The sequence below is a fragment of the Salmo trutta genome, chromosome 13 (assembly GCF_901001165.1).
Source record: "Salmo trutta chromosome 13, fSalTru1.1, whole genome shotgun sequence".
Lineage (NCBI taxonomy): Eukaryota > Metazoa > Chordata > Actinopteri > Salmoniformes > Salmonidae > Salmo > Salmo trutta.
The window spans coordinates 65,684,850-65,706,160 of record NC_042969.1 but is presented as its reverse complement, the minus strand read 5'-3'; the positions used below and the strand labels follow the sequence as shown (position 1 = coordinate 65,706,160).

At 37.5% G+C, this 21,311-nt stretch overlaps 1 protein-coding gene across 1 annotated transcript in view; it reads right to left on the bottom strand.

Moving 5' to 3' along the window:
* pitpnm3 (PITPNM family member 3) overlaps window positions 1–21,311 on the bottom strand; it is a gene marked incomplete in the record, with an annotated part of 144,179 nt that overhangs the window by 9,454 nt on the left and 113,414 nt on the right. The window contains 5 exon segments of the mRNA XM_029773191.1: window positions 722–871; window positions 1,183–1,331; window positions 1,776–1,892; window positions 17,366–17,482; window positions 20,539–20,687. Of these exon segments, the coding sequence (XP_029629051.1) occupies window positions 722–871; window positions 1,183–1,331; window positions 1,776–1,892; window positions 17,366–17,482; window positions 20,539–20,687 (682 nt within the window).

The window sequence follows — 21,311 nt, the reverse complement described above, 5'->3', positions numbered from 1 at the left end:
GTTCCAAACTTCTTCAATTTAAGAATGATGGAGGCCACTTTGTTCTTGGGGACCTTCAATACTGCAGAATATTTTTGCTACCCTGCCAAAGGGCTGTCTCGGAGCTCTACGGACAATTCCCTCGACCTCATGGCTTGGTTTTTGTTCTGATATGCATTGTCAACTGTGGGACCTTATATAGACAGGTGTGTGCTTTTTCAAATCATGTCGAATTAATTGAATTTACCACAGGAGGACTCCAATCAAGTTGTAGAAACATCTCAAGGATGATCAATGGAAACAGGATGCACCTGAGCTCAATTTCGAGTCTAATAGCACAGATTCTGAATACTTATGTAAATAAGGTATTTATGTTTTTTAGATTTTATAAATTTGCAAAATAATCTAAAAACCTGTTTTCGCTTTGTTAGTATGGGGTATTGTGTGTAGATTGATGAGGATTTTTTTGGTTTTTCATCCATTTTAGAATAAAGCTGTCAAGTAACAAAATTCTAGTTTGCAATTGCGCTAACACTAGTTAGCAACTTCCTTCAAACTCCCTTTGTGACAAAATACAAGGATAATTTTCTGAGCTGAACAGATGACTTGTAGGCGTTGAAATGGAGTTATCATTTACATTCCATTAATAATTTCTCTCTGCTTGAACTGCTCCTTAATCAAACAAAAGCTGGAAGGCCCATTCACAAACACAAACACACATACACTCGCACGCATGAGTTACCTGACAACGTCCACTGCTCCGGGGCGGACTTTAGGGTCGCTGCCCATGATGGAGACGCTAGCAGCGAAGGAGCCATCGATGCTGAACACCACACACTCCATCCCCCTGGGCAACACCGTCAGGTAGGCCTCTGCACTCGTCTGATCTCCCCTGGGTAGAAGGAGGTAAAGAGAGGTGGAGAGGGGGAGGATGATTGCTACTGTAGGTACGGTGGTAATTCACAGCCGCAGCACCTCTGGGGCTCCTTGTTATTCAACAACCTGTGAGTACACTGTTAGAGTTTCACAGTACATTACCTGCATCACTGATATGGGCTGTAATTAAATTCAGATTCCTCCACTTTCATGGGAACTCGTCCCAACCTGCATACATTTCATTATTGATACAACCTCTAACATACTATAACAAACATGCTGTGTGGTTGCATATCAATAAGAAATAAAAAGGAGTTGTTTGCTTACTTGACCATCATTTTGATAGGGTAGACCCCGGTGGCCAGCTTCTTGCTCTTGGGGATGGTGTAGACCACTCTGCCACTACTGGTGGTCACCTCTGTGTCAAAGTGGACCCAGCGGCCGGACTGGGGCTGGGTCATTAGGAGAATGTCCACCTGGGAGGGGACAAGATCGATTCATGATAAGATGGTATGATAACGAACGGTTCAGTGCCGCAATTTAATTCCCTTCAATAAACTTTAGTGTTGACAAAGCAAATTCCTTTGTCAGACCACTATAAGACCAGTATCAGTTTCCCTTTATTCAAATGCAGACACTTTTAAAGGTGTTGCAACTGTAGTGTTGTAAATAGGGCAAATAGTGTTTGCAAATTTTTAAATTTTTTATTTAACCTTTATTTAACCAGGCAAGTCAGTTAAGAACAAATTCTTATTTACAATGACGGCCTACCCCGGCCAAACCCGGGCGACGCTGGGCCAATTGTGCGCCGCCCTATGGGACTCCCAATCACGGCCAGATTTGATGCAGCCTGGATTTGAACCAGGTACTGCAGTGACGCCTCTTGCACTGAGATGCAGTGTCTTGTGTTGTGTTGTCACCTTCTCTCCAGTCAGAGTCACCATGTCCAGTGGGCCGTACATGAACCGACCAACCAGAGTCTGTGGTCCCTCCTCTGTGGCGATGACATCATTCACCCTGTGGTTGCCAGTCACATTCTGCATGAGGAGAAGAGATTTACTGTCACTTCTCTTTGGCTTTGTGTACATCCCAAATGGCACCCTACACTCTTAGAAAAAAAGGTCCATCTAGAACCTACAAGTAGAACCCTTTGAAGAATAATTTTTGGTTCCAGATAGAACCCTTTTGGGTTCCATGTAGAACCCTTTCCATAGACAGTTCTACATTGAACCGAAAAGGGTTGTACCTGGAACCAAAAAGCTTACCACTATGGGGACAGCCGAAGAACCCTTTTGGAACGGTCTTTTCTAAGATTGTATTGCGTATATAGTACACTACTTTTGACCAGAGACCTATGATCCCTGGTCATATGTAGTGCACTATAAAGGGAATAGGGTGCCATTTGGGACTCCGTATTTGTCTTTCATTACTTTCTGCATCACTCCTCCTCAGACGTAGTGTTTACATCAGCAGGAGGAAATGGGATGTCAAAAGAAGGATGAAAAATAGCCTTATTTTTGAATTTATCCCTGTTTTGATGCATCACATTTGAAATGTGTGGCGAAGGAGTCTCAGAAGTGTGCACTACAGGACCTTACCAAAAGAGGGTGTCAAATCTCCATGAAGCCTGGCTATAGTAGCAGTGTGTTTCTGGTTCCCCTTCACTACATCTCATTTCAAAGAGCAGGATGAATAACCCTAAATGAGCTGAGCTAAGGAGAAATCGTCTAACTCCACATGGCACCCTATTCAATATGTGGTGCACACTACTTTTGACAAGGGCCCATATGGCTCTAGTCAAAAGTAGTGCACTACATAGGGAATAGCGTTCCATTTGGGAGACAAACCAACTTCATTGCTGAGCTGGTGGGATAGTAATGACAAATGAAATCAGAGGAGTTTGCAGATGTAGTTCCCTGGCTCTGTTACAGTAATGCCATGCTGCGTTACCTCAGTCATAACATAAGTTACAACTACAGGTGGTTGGTGATAGAGTAATTGGGGACAGGTTTGACTGAAGGAAACTTTCAGGAACACTTAGAGCGTAATTTCTAAGGGTTGTAGCGCTATAGCACCTATATATATATTTCTAAATATAGCACCTATAGCGCTACAACCCTTAGAAATGACCCTGTAAGTGTGTCAGAAATGTGTGTCAGAAATATTTTTGCTATTTTCACAACTGGAATTATGGGAGCAGTAACTGGCGGTGGCGCGAAAGGGCTGGGTTTTGATGAATAAACAAGTTGTGTGTGTGTCAAGGGTTGACGCCTCACTGGCTAATCAGAACATGCTCAATGGCTAAATATGTGGTTGCTTCAAGTTGTTTATATACGTGTTGCATTTTCATCAACTCCAATTCAAGTGTTAGTCCGCTATACCCTAGTGGGTTAATTAGCCAGCCCCATATTCGTTACATATATTGAAATGTTTGCAGTCCACAATGTTCTAATTGCATTTCTTCAATATGGAACTACATTGTTAAATATCGGTTATAGCATTCACACTGATATAGGTCAAATACAGTCTGGACATGGACATGCCAAACGTAGTCAATAAGCAAGATTAAATTCACTAGGCAATTTATAAGGCCTAAAAAGTATATAATTCTACTAAAAAAATGTAACAAGAAGTTGTTTAAAATAGTCTATGTCTAAATACAGTTACAGGCACCGGGATTCCTCCCGTGGGCGTATAATACAGTCAAGGCAACTTAGACTATGGAGGGTTTTACACACATCCACAGATCCAATATGAAGAGAAAGCTGTTATACTGCTCCCAAATGTAATGTTTTATAAACATCACCAAACCATCTTCTTCAGAAAGAGCAGACAAAATTTCATCGCATTCGAAGCACATACGTTTTCTCAACCTAAATCCATGGATGGTGAATCTTTCTAGTAAGTTTGGTTTCTTATCGAATTAAATGGAAAACAACAACAACAATATTTCGAAATGTGCTAAACAAAAATATAAACGCAACATGCAACAATTTCAAAGATTTTATTGAGTTACAGCTCATATCAGGAAATCAGTCAAATGATATAAATAAATGAGGCCTTAATTTATGGATTTCACATGACTGGGAATACAGATAGGCATCTGTTGGTCACAAATCCCGATTGGTATTTTTAAATCACTGATGAATGATCTTGAGACTGATTCCCTGACCTGTCAATGTTTATAACTTGCTGTTTTTGACTTTGTTATACTCTTGTGAATTATTTTGGCAAAGAGAAATGATCACTAACAGGGATGTAAAGAAATTTGCGCACAACACTTGAGAGAAATATGCTTTTTATGGATATGGAACATTTCTGGTATCTTTTATTTCAGCTCATGAAACAAAGGACCAACACTGCATGTTGTGTTTATATTTTTGTTCAATGTAGGATTGGCTCATAAGCGTGACATCACAAATCACATCTCTCGTATTATGAGCATAAAAGGCAATGTGGGCCTAAGGGCTCTGCGGGCAGGAGGCATGGATGTTTGTCTTATCCATTGAAGATAGTGTTTAATAAACTATACAGTAACCACACAATAAACCTACTTATAACATACAGTAACCTACAATAGACCTAGTTATAACATACAGTAATCATACAATAGACCTAGTTATAACATACAGTAATCATACAATAGACCTAGTTATAACATACAGTAACCCTACAATAAACCTAGTTATAACATACAGTAACCTACAATAGACCTAGTTATAACATACAGTAATCATACAATAGACCTAGTTATAACATACAGTACCCCCACAATAAACCTAGTTATAACATACAGTAACCCTACAATAGACCTAGTTATAACATACAGTAACCCTACAATAAACCTAGTTATAACATACCGTAACCCTACAATAAACCTAGTTATAACATACATACAGTAACCCTACAATAGACCTAGTTATAACATACATACAGTAACCCTACAATAGACCTAGTTATAACATACATACAGTAACCCTACAATAGACCTAGTTATAACATACATACAGTAACCCTACAATAGACCTAGTTATAACATACAGTAACCCTACAATAGACCTAGTTATAACATACATACAGTAACCCTACAATAAACCTAGTTACAACATACAGTAACCCTACAATAGACCTAGTTATAACATACAGTAACCCTACAATAGACCTAGTTATAACATACATACAGTAACCCTACAATAAACCTAGTTATAACATACAATAACCCTACAATAGACCTATTTATAACATACCGTCACCCTACAACAGACCTAGTTATAACATAGAGTAACCCTACAATAAACCTAGTTATAACATACAGTAACCCTACAATAAACCTAGTTATAACATACAGTAACCCTACAATAAACCTAGTTATAACATACATACAGTAACCCTACAATAGACCTAGTTATAACATACAGTAACCCTACAATAGACCTAGTTATAACATACATACAGTAACCCAACAATAAACCTAGTTATAACATACAGTAACCCAACTATAAACCTAGTTATAACATACAGTAACCCTACAAAAGACCTAGTTATAACATACAGTAACCCTACAATAGACCAATTATAACATACAGTAACCCTACAATAAACCTAGTTATAACATACAGTAACCCTACAATAAACCTAGTTATAACATACAGTAACCCTACAATAGACCTAGTTATAACATACAGTAACCCTACAATAAACCTAGTTATAACATACAGTAACCCTACAATAAACCTAGTTATAACATACAGTAACCCTACAATAGACCTAGTTATAACATACAGTAACCCTACAATAGACCTAGTTATAACAATCATACAGTAACCCTACAATAAACCTAGTTATAACATACAATAACCCTACAATAGACCTAGTTATAACATACAGTAACCCTACAATAAACCTAGTTATAACATACAGTAACCCTACAATAGACCTAGTTATAACATACAGTAACCCTACAATAGACCTAGTTATAACATACAGTAACCCTACAATAGACCTAGTTATAACATACAGTAACCCTACAATAAACCTAGTTATAACATACAGTAACCCTACAATAAACCTAGTTATAACATACAGTAACCCTACAATAGACCTAGTTATAACATACAGTAACCCTACAATAAACCTAGTTATAACATAAAGGAACCCTACAATAGACCTAGTTATAACATACACACAGTAACCCTACATTAGACCTAGTTATAACATACAGTAACCCCACAATAGACCTAGTTATAACATACAGTAACCCTACAATAGACCTAGTTATAACATACAATAACCCTACAATAAACCTAGCTATAACATACAATAACCCTACAATAAACCTAGTTATAACATTCAGTAACCCTACAATAGACCTAGTTATAACATACATACAGTAACCCTACAATAAACCTAGTTATAACATACAGTAACCCTAAAATAGACCTAGATATAACATACAATCCAGAATCAGTTCATAAAACACAGGCTTGATTTAGAAATGCATGAAAAAGACACTTGAAATATCTCAATAAAATAGAAGCTTTGCTTAACCTACAATAAACCTAGATATAACATACAGTAACCCTACAATAGACCTAGTTATAACATACAGTAACCCTACAATAGACCTAGTTATAACAATCATACAGTAACCCTACAATAAACCTAGTGACAACATACAGTAACCCAACAATAAACCTAGTTATAACATTCAGTAACCCCACAATAGACCTAGTTATAACATACATACAGTAACCCTACAATAAACCTAGTTATAACATACAGTAACCCTACAATAAACCTAGTTATAACATACAGTAACCCCACAATAGACCTAGTTATAACAAACATTCAGTAACCCTACAATAGACCTAGTTATAACATACAGTAACCCTACAATAGACCTAGTTATAACATTCAGTAACCCTACAATAAACCTAGTTATAACATACAGTAACCCTACAATAGACCTAGTTATAACATACAGTAACCCTACAATAGACCTAGTTATAACATACAGTAACCCTACAATAAACCTAGTTATAACATACAGTAACCCCACAATAGACCTAGTTATAACATACAGTAACCCTACAATAAACCTAGTTATAACATACAGTAACCCTACAATAGACCTAGTTATAACATACAGTAACCCTACAATAAACCTAGTTATAACATACAGTAACCCTACAATAGACCTAGTTATAACATACATACAGTAACCCTACAATAAACCTAGTTATAACATACAGTAACCCAACAATAGACCTAGTTATTACATACAGTAACCCTACAATAGACCTAGTTATAACATACAGTAACCCTACAATAGACCTAGTTATAACATACAGTAACCCAACAATAGACCTAGTTATAACATACAGTAACCCTACAATAGACCTAGTTATAACATACATACAGTAACCGTACAATAGACCTAGTTATAACATACAGTAACCCTACAATAGACCTAGATATAACATACAGTAACCCTACAATAAACCTAGTTATAACATACAGTAACCCCACAATAGACCTAGTTATAACATACAGAAACCCTACAATAGACCTAGTTATAACATACAGTAACCCTACAATAGACCTAGTTATAACATACAGTAACCCTACAATAGACCTAGTTATAACATACATACAGTAACCGTACAATAGACCTAGTTATAACATACAGTAACCCTACAATAGACCTAGATATAACATACAGTAACCCTACAATAAACCTAGTTATAACATACAGTAACCCCACAATAGACCTAGTTATAACATACAGAAACCCTACAATAGACCTAGTTATAACATACAGTAACCCTACAATAGACCTAGTTATAACATACAGTAACCCTACAATAAACCTAGTTATAACATACAGTAACCCTACAATAGACCTAGATATAACATACAGTAACCCTACAATAAACCTAGTTATAACATACAGTAACCCCACAATAGACCTAGTTATAACATACAGAAACCCTACAATATACCTAGTTATAACATACAGTAACCCTACAATAGACCTAGTTATAACATACAGTAACCCTACAATAAACCTAGTTACAACATACAGTAACCCTACAATAAACCTAGATATAACATACAGTAACCCTACAATAAACCTAGTTATAACATACATACAGTAACCCTACAATAGACCTAGTTATAACATACAGTAACCCTACAATAAACCTAGTTATAACTTACAGTAACCCTACATTAGACCTAGTTATAACATACATACAGTAACCCTACAATAAACCTAGTTATAACATACAGTAACCATACAATAAACCTACTTATAACATACAGTAACCCTACAATAGACCTAGTTATAACATACATTCAGTAACCCTACAATAGACCTAGTTATAACATTCAGTAACCCTACAATATACCAATTTTAACATACAGTAACCCTACAATAGACCTAGTTATAACATACATACAGTAACCCTACAATAAACTTAGTTATAACATACAGTAACCCTACAATAGACCTAGTTATAACATACAGTAACCCTACAATATACCTAGTTATAACATACATACAGTAACCCTACAATAGACCTAGTTATAACATACATACAGTAACCCTACAATAAACCTAGTTATAACATACAGTAACCCTACAATAAACCTAGTTATAACAATCATTCAGTAACCCTACAATAAACCTAGTTATAACATACAGTAACCCTACAATAGACCTAGTTATAACATACAGTAACCCTACAATAAACCTAGATATAACATACTGTAACCCTACAATAGACCTAGTTATAACAATCATACAGTAACCCTACAATAAACCTAGTTATAACATACAGTAACCCTACAATAAACCTAGTTATAACATAAAGTAACCCTACATTAGACCTAGTTATAACATACAGTAACCGTACAATAGACCTAGTTATAACATACAGTAACCCTACAATAGACCTAGTTATAACATACAGTAACCCTACAATAAACCTATTTATAACATACAGTAACCCTACAATAAACCTAGCTATAACATACAGTAAACCAACAATAGACCTAGTTATAACATACAGTAACCCTACAATAAACCTAGTTATAACATACAATAACCCTACAATAAACCTAGTTATAACATACAGTAACCCTACAATAGACCTAGTTATAACATACAGTAACCCTACAATAAACCTAGTTATAACATAAAGGAACCCTACAATAGACCTAGTTATAACATACACACAGTAACCCTACATTAGACCTAGTTATAACATACAGTAACCCCACAATAGACCTAGTTATAACATACAGTAACCCTACAATAGACCTAGTTATAACATACAATAACCCTACAATAAACCTAGCTATAACATACAATAACCCTACAATAAACCTAGTTATAACATTCAGTAACCCTACAATAGACCTAGTTATAACATACATACAGTAACCCTACAATAAACCTAGTTATAACATACAGTAACCCTAAAATAGACCTAGATATAACATACAATCCAGAATCAGTTCATAAAACACAGGCTTGATTTAGAAATGCATGAAAAAGACACTTGAAATATCTCAATAAAATAGAAGCTTTGCTTAACCTACAATAAACCTAGATATAACATACAGTAACCCTACAATAGACCTAGTTATAACATACAGTAACCCTACAATAGACCTAGTTATAACAATCATACAGTAACCCTACAATAAACCTAGTTACAACATACAGTAACCCAACAATAAACCTAGTTATAACATTCAGTAACCCCACAATAGACCTAGTTATAACATACATACAGTAACCCTACAATAAACCTAGTTATAACATACAGTAACCCTACAATAAACCTAGTTATAACATACAGTAACCCCACAATAGACCTAGTTATAACAAACATTCAGTAACCCTACAATAGACCTAGTTATAACATACAGTAACCCTACAATAGACCTAGTTATAACATTCAGTAACCCTACAATAAACCTAGTTATAACATACAGTAACCCTACAATAGACCTAGTTATAACATACAGTAACCCTACAATAGACCTAGTTATAACATACAGTAACCCTACAATAAACCTAGTTATAACATACAGTAACCCCACAATAGACCTAGTTATAACATACAGTAACCCTACAATAAACCTAGTTATAACATACAGTAACCCTACAATAGACCTAGTTATAACATACAGTAACCCTACAATAAACCTAGTTATAACATACAGTAACCCTACAATAGACCTAGTTATAACATACATACAGTAACCCTACAATAAACCTAGTTATAACATACAGTAACCCAACAATAGACCTAGTTATTACATACAGTAACCCTACAATAGACCTAGTTATAACATACAGTAACCCTACAATAGACCTAGTTATAACATACAGTAACCCAACAATAGACCTAGTTATAACATACAGTAACCCTACAATAGACCTAGTTATAACATACATACAGTAACCGTACAATAGACCTAGTTATAACATACAGTAACCCTACAATAGACCTAGATATAACATACAGTAACCCTACAATAAACCTAGTTATAACATACAGTAACCCCACAATAGACCTAGTTATAACATACAGAAACCCTACAATAGACCTAGTTATAACATACAGTAACCCTACAATAGACCTAGTTATAACATACAGTAACCCTACAATAGACCTAGTTATAACATACATACAGTAACCGTACAATAGACCTAGTTATAACATACAGTAACCCTACAATAGACCTAGATATAACATACAGTAACCCTACAATAAACCTAGTTATAACATACAGTAACCCCACAATAGACCTAGTTATAACATACAGAAACCCTACAATAGACCTAGTTATAACATACAGTAACCCTACAATAGACCTAGTTATAACATACAGTAACCCTACAATAAACCTAGTTATAACATACAGTAACCCTACAATAGACCTAGATATAACATACAGTAACCCTACAATAAACCTAGTTATAACATACAGTAACCCCACAATAGACCTAGTTATAACATACAGAAACCCTACAATAGACCTAGTTATAACATACAGTAACCCTACAATAGACCTAGTTATAACATACAGTAACCCTACAATAAACCTAGTTACAACATACAGTAACCCTACAATAAACCTAGATATAACATACAGTAACCCTACAATAAACCTAGTTATAACATACATACAGTAACCCTACAATAGACCTAGTTATAACATACAGTAACCCTACAATAAACCTAGTTATAACTTACAGTAACCCTACATTAGACCTAGTTATAACATACATACAGTAACCCTACAATAAACCTAGTTATAACATACAGTAACCCTACAATAAACCTACTTATAACATACAGTAACCCTACAATAGACCTAGTTATAACATACATTCAGTAACCCTACAATAGACCTAGTTATAACATTCAGTAACCCTACAATATACCAATTTTAACATACAGTAACCCTACAATAAACCTAGTTATAACATACATACAGTAACCCTACAATAAACTTAGTTATAACATACAGTAACCCTACAATAGACCTAGTTATAACATACAGTAACCCTACAATATACCTAGTTATAACATACATACAGTAACCCTACAATAGACCTAGTTATAACATACATACAGTAACCCTACAATAAACCTAGTTATAACATACAGTAACCCTACAATAAACCTAGTTATAACAATCATTCAGTAACCCTACAATAAACCTAGTTATAACATACAGTAACCCTACAATAGACCTAGTTATAACATACAGTAACCCTACAATAAACCTAGATATAACATACTGTAACCCTACAATAGACCTAGTTATAACAATCATACAGTAACCCTACAATAAACCTAGTTATAACATACAGTAACCCTACAATAAACCTAGTTATAACATAAAGTAACCCTACATTAGACCTAGTTATAACATACAGTAACCGTACAATAGACCTAGTTATAACATACAGTAACCCTACAATAGACCTAGTTATAACATACAGTAACCCTACAATAAACCTATTTATAACATACAGTAACCCTACAATAAACCTAGCTATAACATACAGTAAACCAACAATAGACCTAGTTATAACATACAGTAACCCTACAATAAACCTAGTTATAACATACAATAACCCTACAATAAACCTAGTTATAACATACAGTAACCCTACAATAAACCTAGTTATAACATACAGTAACCCTACAATAGACCTAGTTATAACATACATACAGTAACCCTACATTAGACCTAGTTATAACATACAGTAACCCTACAATAGACCTAGTTATAACAATCATACAGTAACCCTACAATAAACCTAGTTATAACATACAGTAACCCTACAATAAACCTAGTTATAACATACAGTAACCCTACAATAAACCTAGTTATAACATACAGTAACCCTACAATAAACCTAGTTATAACATACAGTAACCCTACAATAGACCTAGTTATAACATACATACACTAACCCTACAATAAACCTAGTTATAACATACAGTAACCCTACAATAGACCTAGTTATAACATACAGTAACCCTACAATAGACCTAGTTATAACATACAGTAACCCTACAATAAACCTAGTTATAACATACATACAGTAACCCTACAATAAACCTAGTTATAACATACAGTAACCCTACAATAAACCTAGTTATAACATACAGTAACCCTACAATAAACCTAGTTATAACATACAGTAACCCTACATTAGACCTAGTTATAACATACAGTAACCCTACAATAGACCTAGTTATAACATACAGTAACCCTACAATAAACCTAGTTATAACATACATACAGTAACCCTACAATAAACCTAGTTATAACATACAGTAACCCAACTATAAACCTAGTTATAACATACAGTAACCCTACAATAAACCTAGTTATAACATACAGTAACCCTACAATAGACCTAGTTATAACATACAGTAACCCTACAATAGACCTAGTTATAACATACATACAGTAACCCTACAATAAACCTAGTTATAACATACAGTAACCCTACAATAGACCTAGTTATAACATACAGTAACCCTACAATAGACCTAGTTATAACATACAGTAACCCTACAATAAACCTAGTTATAACATACAATAACCCTACAATAAACCTAGTTATAACATACAGTAACCCTACAATAAACCTAGTTATAACATACAGTAACCCTACAATAGACCTAGTTATAACATACATACAGTAACCCTACATTAGACCTAGTTATAACATACAGTAACCCTACAATAGACCTAGTTATAACAATCATACAGTAACCCTACAATAAACCTAGTTATAACATACAGTAACCCTACAATAAACCTAGTTATAACATACAGTAACCCTACAATAAACCTAGTTATAACATACAGTAACCCTACAATAAACCTAGTTATAACATACAGTAACCCTACAATAGACCTAGTTATAACATACATACACTAACCCTACAATAAACCTAGTTATAACATACAGTAACCCTACAATAGACCTAGTTATAACATACAGTAACCCTACAATAAACCTAGTTATAACATACATACAGTAACCCTACAATAAACCTAGTTATAACATACAGTAACCCTACAATAAACCTAGTTATAACATACAGTAACCCTACAATAAACCTAGTTATAACATACAGTAACCCTACATTAGACCTAGTTATAACATACAGTAACCCTACAATAAACCTAGTTATAACATACAGTAACCCTACAATAAACCTAGTTATAACATACATACAGTAACCCTACAATAAACCTAGTTATAACATACAGTAACCCAACTATAAACCTAGTTATAACATACAGTAACCCTACAATAAACCTAGTTATAACATACAGTAACCCTACAATAGACCTAGTTATAACATACAGTAACCCTACAATAGACCTAGTTATAACATACATACAGTAACCCTACAATAAACCTAGTTATAACATACAGTAACCCTACAATAGACCTAGTTATAACATACAGTAACCCTACAATAGACCTAGTTATAACATACAGTAACCCTACAATAAACCTAGTTATAACATACAGTAACCCTACAATAAACCTAGTTATAACATACAGTAACCCTACAATAGACCTAGTTATAACATACAGTAACCCTACAATAAACCTAGTTATAACATACAGTAACCCTACAATAAACCTAGTTATAACATACAGTAACCCTACAATAAACCTAGTTATAACATACAGTAACCCTACAATAGACCTAGTTATAACATACCGTAACCCTACAATAGACCTAGTTATAACATACATACAGTAACCCTACAATAAACCTAGTTATAACATACAGTAACCCTACAATACACCTAGTTATAACATACCGTAACCCTACAATAGACCTAGTTATAACATACATACAGTAACCCTACAATAAACCTAGTTATAACATACAGTAACCCTACAATAAACCTTGTTATAACATACAGTAACCCTACAATAAACCTAGTTATAACATACAGTAACCCTACAATAAACCTAGTTATAACATACATACAGTAACCCTACAATAAACCTAGTTATAACATACAGTAACCCCACAATAGACCTAGTTATAACATACAGTAACCCTACAATAGACCTAGTTATAACATACAGTAACCCTACAATAAACCTAGTTATAACATACAGTAACCCTACAATAGACCTAGTTATAACATACAGTAACCCTACAATAAACCTAGTTATAACATACAGTAACCCTACAATAAACCTAGTTATAACATACAGTAACCCTCCAATAGACCTAGTTATAACATACAGTAACCCTACAATATACCTAGTTATTAAATACAGTAACCCTACAATAAACCTAGTTATAACATACAGTAACCCTACAATAAACCTAGTTATAACATACAGTAACCCCACAATAGACCTAGTTATAACATACAGTAACCCTACAATAAACCTAGTTATAACATACAGTAACCCTACAATAAACCTAGTTATAACATACAGTAACCCTACAATAAACCTAGTTATAACATACAGTAACCCTACAATAAACCTAGTTATAACATACATACAGTAACCCTACAATAGACCTAGTTATAACATACAGTAACCCTACAATAGACCTAGTTATAACATACAGTAACCCCACAATAGACCTAGTTATAACATACAGTAACCCTACAATAGACCTAGTTATAACATTCATACAGTAACCCTACAATAAACCAAGTTATAACATACATACAGTAACCCTACAATAGACCTAGTTATAACATACAGTAACCCTACATTAGACCTAGTTATAACATACATGTAGCCTACCTAGTTTGTTTTTATTGGCTTCAACATGGAAATATTTGACTATACACGTTGCATTCACATTTGGAAAATGCACTGCATGTTCTAGCCATGGACAATTGGACATTGCCGAAACATTATAACCATGTGAATGGTAAACAAACGAACAGGCAAATTGCCTAGGCTACAAGTGGAGACAGCACCAAGGACAGTGATTGGAATTCCTGCGATTTGACTGTTTGGTTACAAAATCTAAAGGAAAAACAATAAGCAGTATATTGCAATAACTTGTTGTTCCTAAACAGACTTCCTACAGTCACTGAAACCTTTCATTCAGTGGGCATCACACACATGCCTAATGAAGAACAAGCTGCATGGACAAAACTAATATCCAATTCAAAGAAAAAAACAGGAATGTCAGGAACTGTATCAAGGTCTACGTAATACTCTTAAATTATAGCTCCATGAGCCTAGATTGAGCACACTAACATACTATATGGTGTAGACTGATGTGGTAGTCCCTGTATCATGAATAGTGGCAACCCAGCTAATGTCATCTAATGAAGCAATTAAACATTTCCAGACACAACACAATTTGCATTTTGATTAAGTTTGTCAATAATTAATCTTTGCCAGTACTGAGCAATGCTGAAGCTGTGGTATCTCAGCATGACAAACACACACACACACACACACACACACACACACACACACACACACACACACACACACACACACACACACACACACACACACACACACACACACACACACACACACAGACACACACACACACACACACACAGACTTCTACACACTGGCATGCCTGCAGCACTGTCTGTGAATAGGCTGAAAGGTCAGATTGATTCTAATATCTGGACAGTGGCCACATGTCTCTACTACAGGTCATTGCTGAATCTCTGAATCTCTGCATGAATGCCTGTCTTATGAGAAAATAGCAGAACATATCGCTATCACACCGGGTGAGTGGTGAGTTCACCTTACCCTCAGACACACACTGAGAGGAGGAGATGGAGAAGAGAGGTAGACCCCTGTCTTACAGCGGTGGCCCCACTCCATCAGTGACAAAGAGCCCCTTACTAGGATAGTGAACTGAAGTCACAGCGGCACTGATGCCAGGCAGGGCCCTCTGAATGGTATCACGATCCCCTGGATGAGCTGGCAGTGCCCAGATGAAGTCTATACAGGACACCAGGAGACTGTGTAACAATACAGCTATACCAGATATCATATTCAGGTAATATTCTCCAAGCTGCTCCTCCTCCAGCTGTTGCTCCTCTACCACCACACAAGAGACAGATCACAGGCTTGGAGGCTGGAGCAGAGCATGTAAGACACAGTCCAATAAAACCTATGGCCAGTTTCCTTAAATATTCTGTAGATAGGTTCCAGTGGGCCACGCAGTACATAATATAACATGACAAAAGCCCATTGTTATTGAATTATTTGCTTTGAATATAGTGTGACTAAAAGACGTCCCAGAAATAGACTGGGCTGACCTTTCAGTCTGGCAGTAGTCATGTTGTCTTTTATGCTGGAGCATCAGGTAACTGTTTTGTTGTGCTGGCATCAATGATCGAAGATGAAACAGTCTTTTTTCCGACATTCAGGTCTCAGCCCACACACTGACACACAAGCAACAATTGCAAATAAATGACCCATTTAGTGTCTGTGTATTTTTTAATGTTAATCTATAGGAGACCAAGGCTATTGAGGCAAAAATGATTATAGCTGTGAAAAGATGTGTGAAGCTGACGGTAAAAGTGTGTGCAGAAGTGTGTGTGTGTGCATGCGTGAGTGTGTGTGTGCACACGTCCTTATCGCTTTGTCTCTGACTGAGATTGAATTATAAAATGTTTGAACGAGCAGACTTCAACTAAAGATGATTCAATATTTATTGGAATTTCCTCATAAAGCGATTGAACATATTACAAATTGCTTCTTTCTACAATACACACAGTAGTCCCAAATCTGTCCCAAATGGGACACTATTCTCTATATAGCGCACTTCTTATATCCAGGGCCCTGGTCAAAAGTAGTGCACTATATAGGGAATAGGGTGCCACTTCGGACATAGCCATAGAATCAACAGTGTGGGGCTAAAGGTGATATTGACACTTCCTACTGAACTGTCCTTTATCTTCCATTAATAAATCATGTTGGTGTCCTCACCCTCAGTTTGACAGGCGTCCTCCTGCGAAGCCACTTCTCCCGTGGGCTGGATGGAGAGAAGGGGGCTGAGTCCTTGCTGTCAGCTTCCTGGGTCTTCACACTGTCGCATCGTATGAGCTTCATGAACACACACACACGCACACACGCACACAGTCCATTAATCCACCGCCGGCTTAGTCCACTCAGTATGACGACACTTATCAAACAGAATCCTAGTCTACATTTAGGCACCTGATGCACATTTATCAGTGGAGTGTCACACGACCTACAGACAAAACAATTATATGGAATACTCATCCTCTGGTGCTCAAACACACTTTAGAGAGAATGAAACTAGGACTGTCATTGTCTTGAGGCGTACACAGTCACAGATGCTAACTGGAGCTCATTTGTCAAGAGGAAGATTGAGGTGTATTAACAGGATGGCTAGAGGACGATCCACTATGGCGTGGACTCTATGTACATTTCATCTCAGAAGTTGAGAAGAAAAACCTGTCTATCTTTAGCCTAATCAATGTGTAGCCAGGCTAATGAAACAGCAGGGCTAATGATGTGTTTCCAAAGAGGAGAGGAGAGGAGAGGAGAGGAGAGGAGAGGAGAGGAGAGGAGAGGAGAGGAGAGGAGAGGAGAGGAGAGTTCGCAGTGAGAGAAGGAGCTTTACTCCATGACTGTATTAACAAGATCCCAGTTTAAGATTCAACCTCTTATTACACAGCAATTATGTAAGAATAGGTCATTGATTTCACTAGACCAGCCGTTAAATACAGTACAGTAAATAAATGAAAAGGGCAGTAAGCTTGTGCGAATCATAAGGTCCGTATCCATTTCCATGATGGGATATCGATTGGAGCTGAAACCCACTGATCCAAGATAACAATCAGTCAGTTTATTATCTTCACGGCAGAGATTGATAATACTTCTTATTTCCTGTGTACTCTCTGATTCCCCTCACGTCACTCTCCCACACAAAAGACTGAGGTACCGCAACAGCCAACACCATGGGTGCACTTTCCAAAGAGCACCTTATTCCATATATCGAGCACTACTTTTAACCAGAGCCCTATGGGTCCTGGTCAAAAGTAGTGCACTATATAGGGAATAGGGTGCAATTTGAGACACAACCCCTTACTGTATTGGGAGGCTGCTCTGGTCTCTTCTCCTTAAAGTATGTGGACACCCCTTCAAATTAGTGGATTCAGCTATTTCAGCCACACCGGTTGCTGACAGGTGTATAAAATCGAGCACACAACCATGCAATCACCATAAAAAAAGATCTGCCCTTTCCAACCTGGACAAAAGGAACACCTATGTGAGAATGCTGTTCATTGACTACAGCTCAGCGTTCAACACCATATTCCCCCTCAGGAGACTGAAAAGATTTGACATGGGTCCCAAGATCCTCAAAATGTTCTACAGCTGCACCATCGAGAGCATCCTGACCGGTTGCATCACAGCCTGGTATGGCAACTGCTCGTCATCCGACCGTAAGTGCTACAGAGGGTAGTGCGTACAGCCCAGTACATCACTGGGGCCAAGCTTCCAGCCATCCAGGACATCTATACTAGGTGGTGTCAGAGGAAGGCACAAAAAATCATCAAAGACTCTAGTTCACCCAAGTCATAGACTGTTCTCTCTGCTACCGCACGGCAAGCGGTACCGGAGCGCCAAGACTAAGTCCAAAAAGCTCCTTAACAGCTTCTAACCCCAAGCCATTAGACTGCTGAATAATTAATCAAGTGGCCAACCGGACTATTTGCATTGACCCCCCCCCCCCCCATGTTTTTACACTGCTGTTACTCACTGTTTATGCATAGTCACTTTACCCCTACCTACATGCACAAATTAGCTCAGCTAACCTGTACCCCCTCACATTGACTCGGTATCGATGTTCCTTTTTATTAAATGTTTTACTTTAGTTTATTTAGTAAACATTTTCTTAACTCTATTTCTTGAACTGCATTGTTGGTTAAGGGCGTAAGTAATTAAGCATGTGGCAAATAACATTTAATTTGATTTGATAGTAGAATGGCCTTCCTGAAGAGCTCAGTGGCTTTCAACGTGGCACCGTCATAGGATGCCACTTTTCCGACAAGTCAGTTCGTCAATTTTCTGCCCTGCTAGAGCTGCCCCGGTCAACTGTAAGTACTGTTATTGGGAATTGGAAACGTCTAGGAGCAACAACGGCTCAGCCGCGAATTGGTAGGCCACACAAGCTCACAGAATGGGACCGGCGAGTGCTGAAGCGCATAACGCGTAAAAATTGTCTGTCCTCGTTCGCAACACTCACTACCGAGTTCCAAACTGCCTCTGGAAGCAACGTCAGCACAAGAACTGTTCGATCAGGAGCTTCATGAAATGAGTTTCCATGGCCGATCACCGGAACACAAGCCTAAGATCACCATGCGCAATGCCAAGCGTTGGCTGGAGTGGTTTAATGCTCGCCGCCATTGGACTCTGGAGCAGTGGTAATGTGTTCTCTGGAGTGATGAATCACTCTTCACCATCTGGCAGTCCGACGGACGAATCTGGGTTTGACGGATGCCAGGAGAAAGCTACCTTCCCCAATACACAGTGCCAACTGTAAAGTTTGGTGGAGGAGGAATAATGGTCTGGGGCTGTTTTTCATGGTTCAGGCTAGGCCCCTTAGTTCCAATGAAGGGAAATCTTAATGCTTCAGCATACAATGACATTATAGACGATTTTGTGCTTCCAAATTTGTGGCAACAGTTTGGGGAAGGCCCTTTCCTGTTTCAGCATGACGTCAGCCCCGTGCACAAAGCGAGGTCCGTACAGAAACGGTTTGTCGAGATCGGTGTGTAAGAACCTGACTGGCTTGCACAGAGCTCTGACCACAATCCCATCGAAAGCCTTTGGGATGAATTGGAATGCCGACTACGAGTCAGGCCTAATCATTGGGCGACCTCACTAATGCACTTGTGGCTGAATGGATGCAAGTCTCCGCAGCAATGTTCCAACATCTAGTGGAAGCCTTCCCAGAAGAGTGGAGGCTGTTATATTAGCAAACAGAGGACCAACTCCATATTAATGCCCATGATTTTGGAGTGAGATTTTCGACGAGCAGGTGTCCACATACTTTTAGCCATGTAATTCTAGGCTCAATAGTCACGAGAACCACAAACACACACATATACATATGGAGGTGTGGGTGTTACCTGTCGCAGCAGAAACGCAGCAACATCAGTGGACTCCCAGTAGGAGGCATGAAAGAGATGAGGCAGTGCCACGGTGGGGAAGGAGGTCAACACGTCTGGACAGTACAGAGCATAGTCCAACCTCTTAGAGCCCCACCAGCTACTGGAAACTGAGGCACACATGCATGCGCACAAACACACACACGCACGCACGCACACACACACACAGAGAGAGAGAGAGAGAGAGAAACACACAGAAGGGAGAGAATGAACACAGGAATATCAAGATAATAAGGTTTTCTAGGAGTTATTTGAAGTGATTTGTGGATACTAATGGTATTATTCATCTGGTGTTTTAGGCACCACAGTATTAGCAATAGAAGTAGGTTAATCTGAGGTAAAATCTGGAGAGGCACAGTTGGATCTCCTGAGTCTGGCTATATGCATCCACCGTAGATAATTGATTAAATAATGTATAGAGCGTAGCCCCAATGTGCCCTTTTCCTCTGATCGCAAATTAGCAGTCTCCACCTCTCTCTCTGTCTCTCTCTGCCTCTTTCTCTCTCTCTCTCTGCCTCTTTCTCTCTATCTCTCTCTCTCTCTGCCTCTTTCTCTCTCTCTCTGCCTCTTTCTCTCTCTCTCTCTCTGCCTCTTTCTCTCTCTCTCTGCCTCTTTCTCTCTCTCTCTGCCTCTTTCTCTCTATCTCTCTCTGCCTCTCTCTCTCTCTCTCTGCCTCTTCTCTCTCTCTCTCTGCCTCTTTCCTCTCTCTCCTCTCTGCCTCTTTCTCTCTCTCC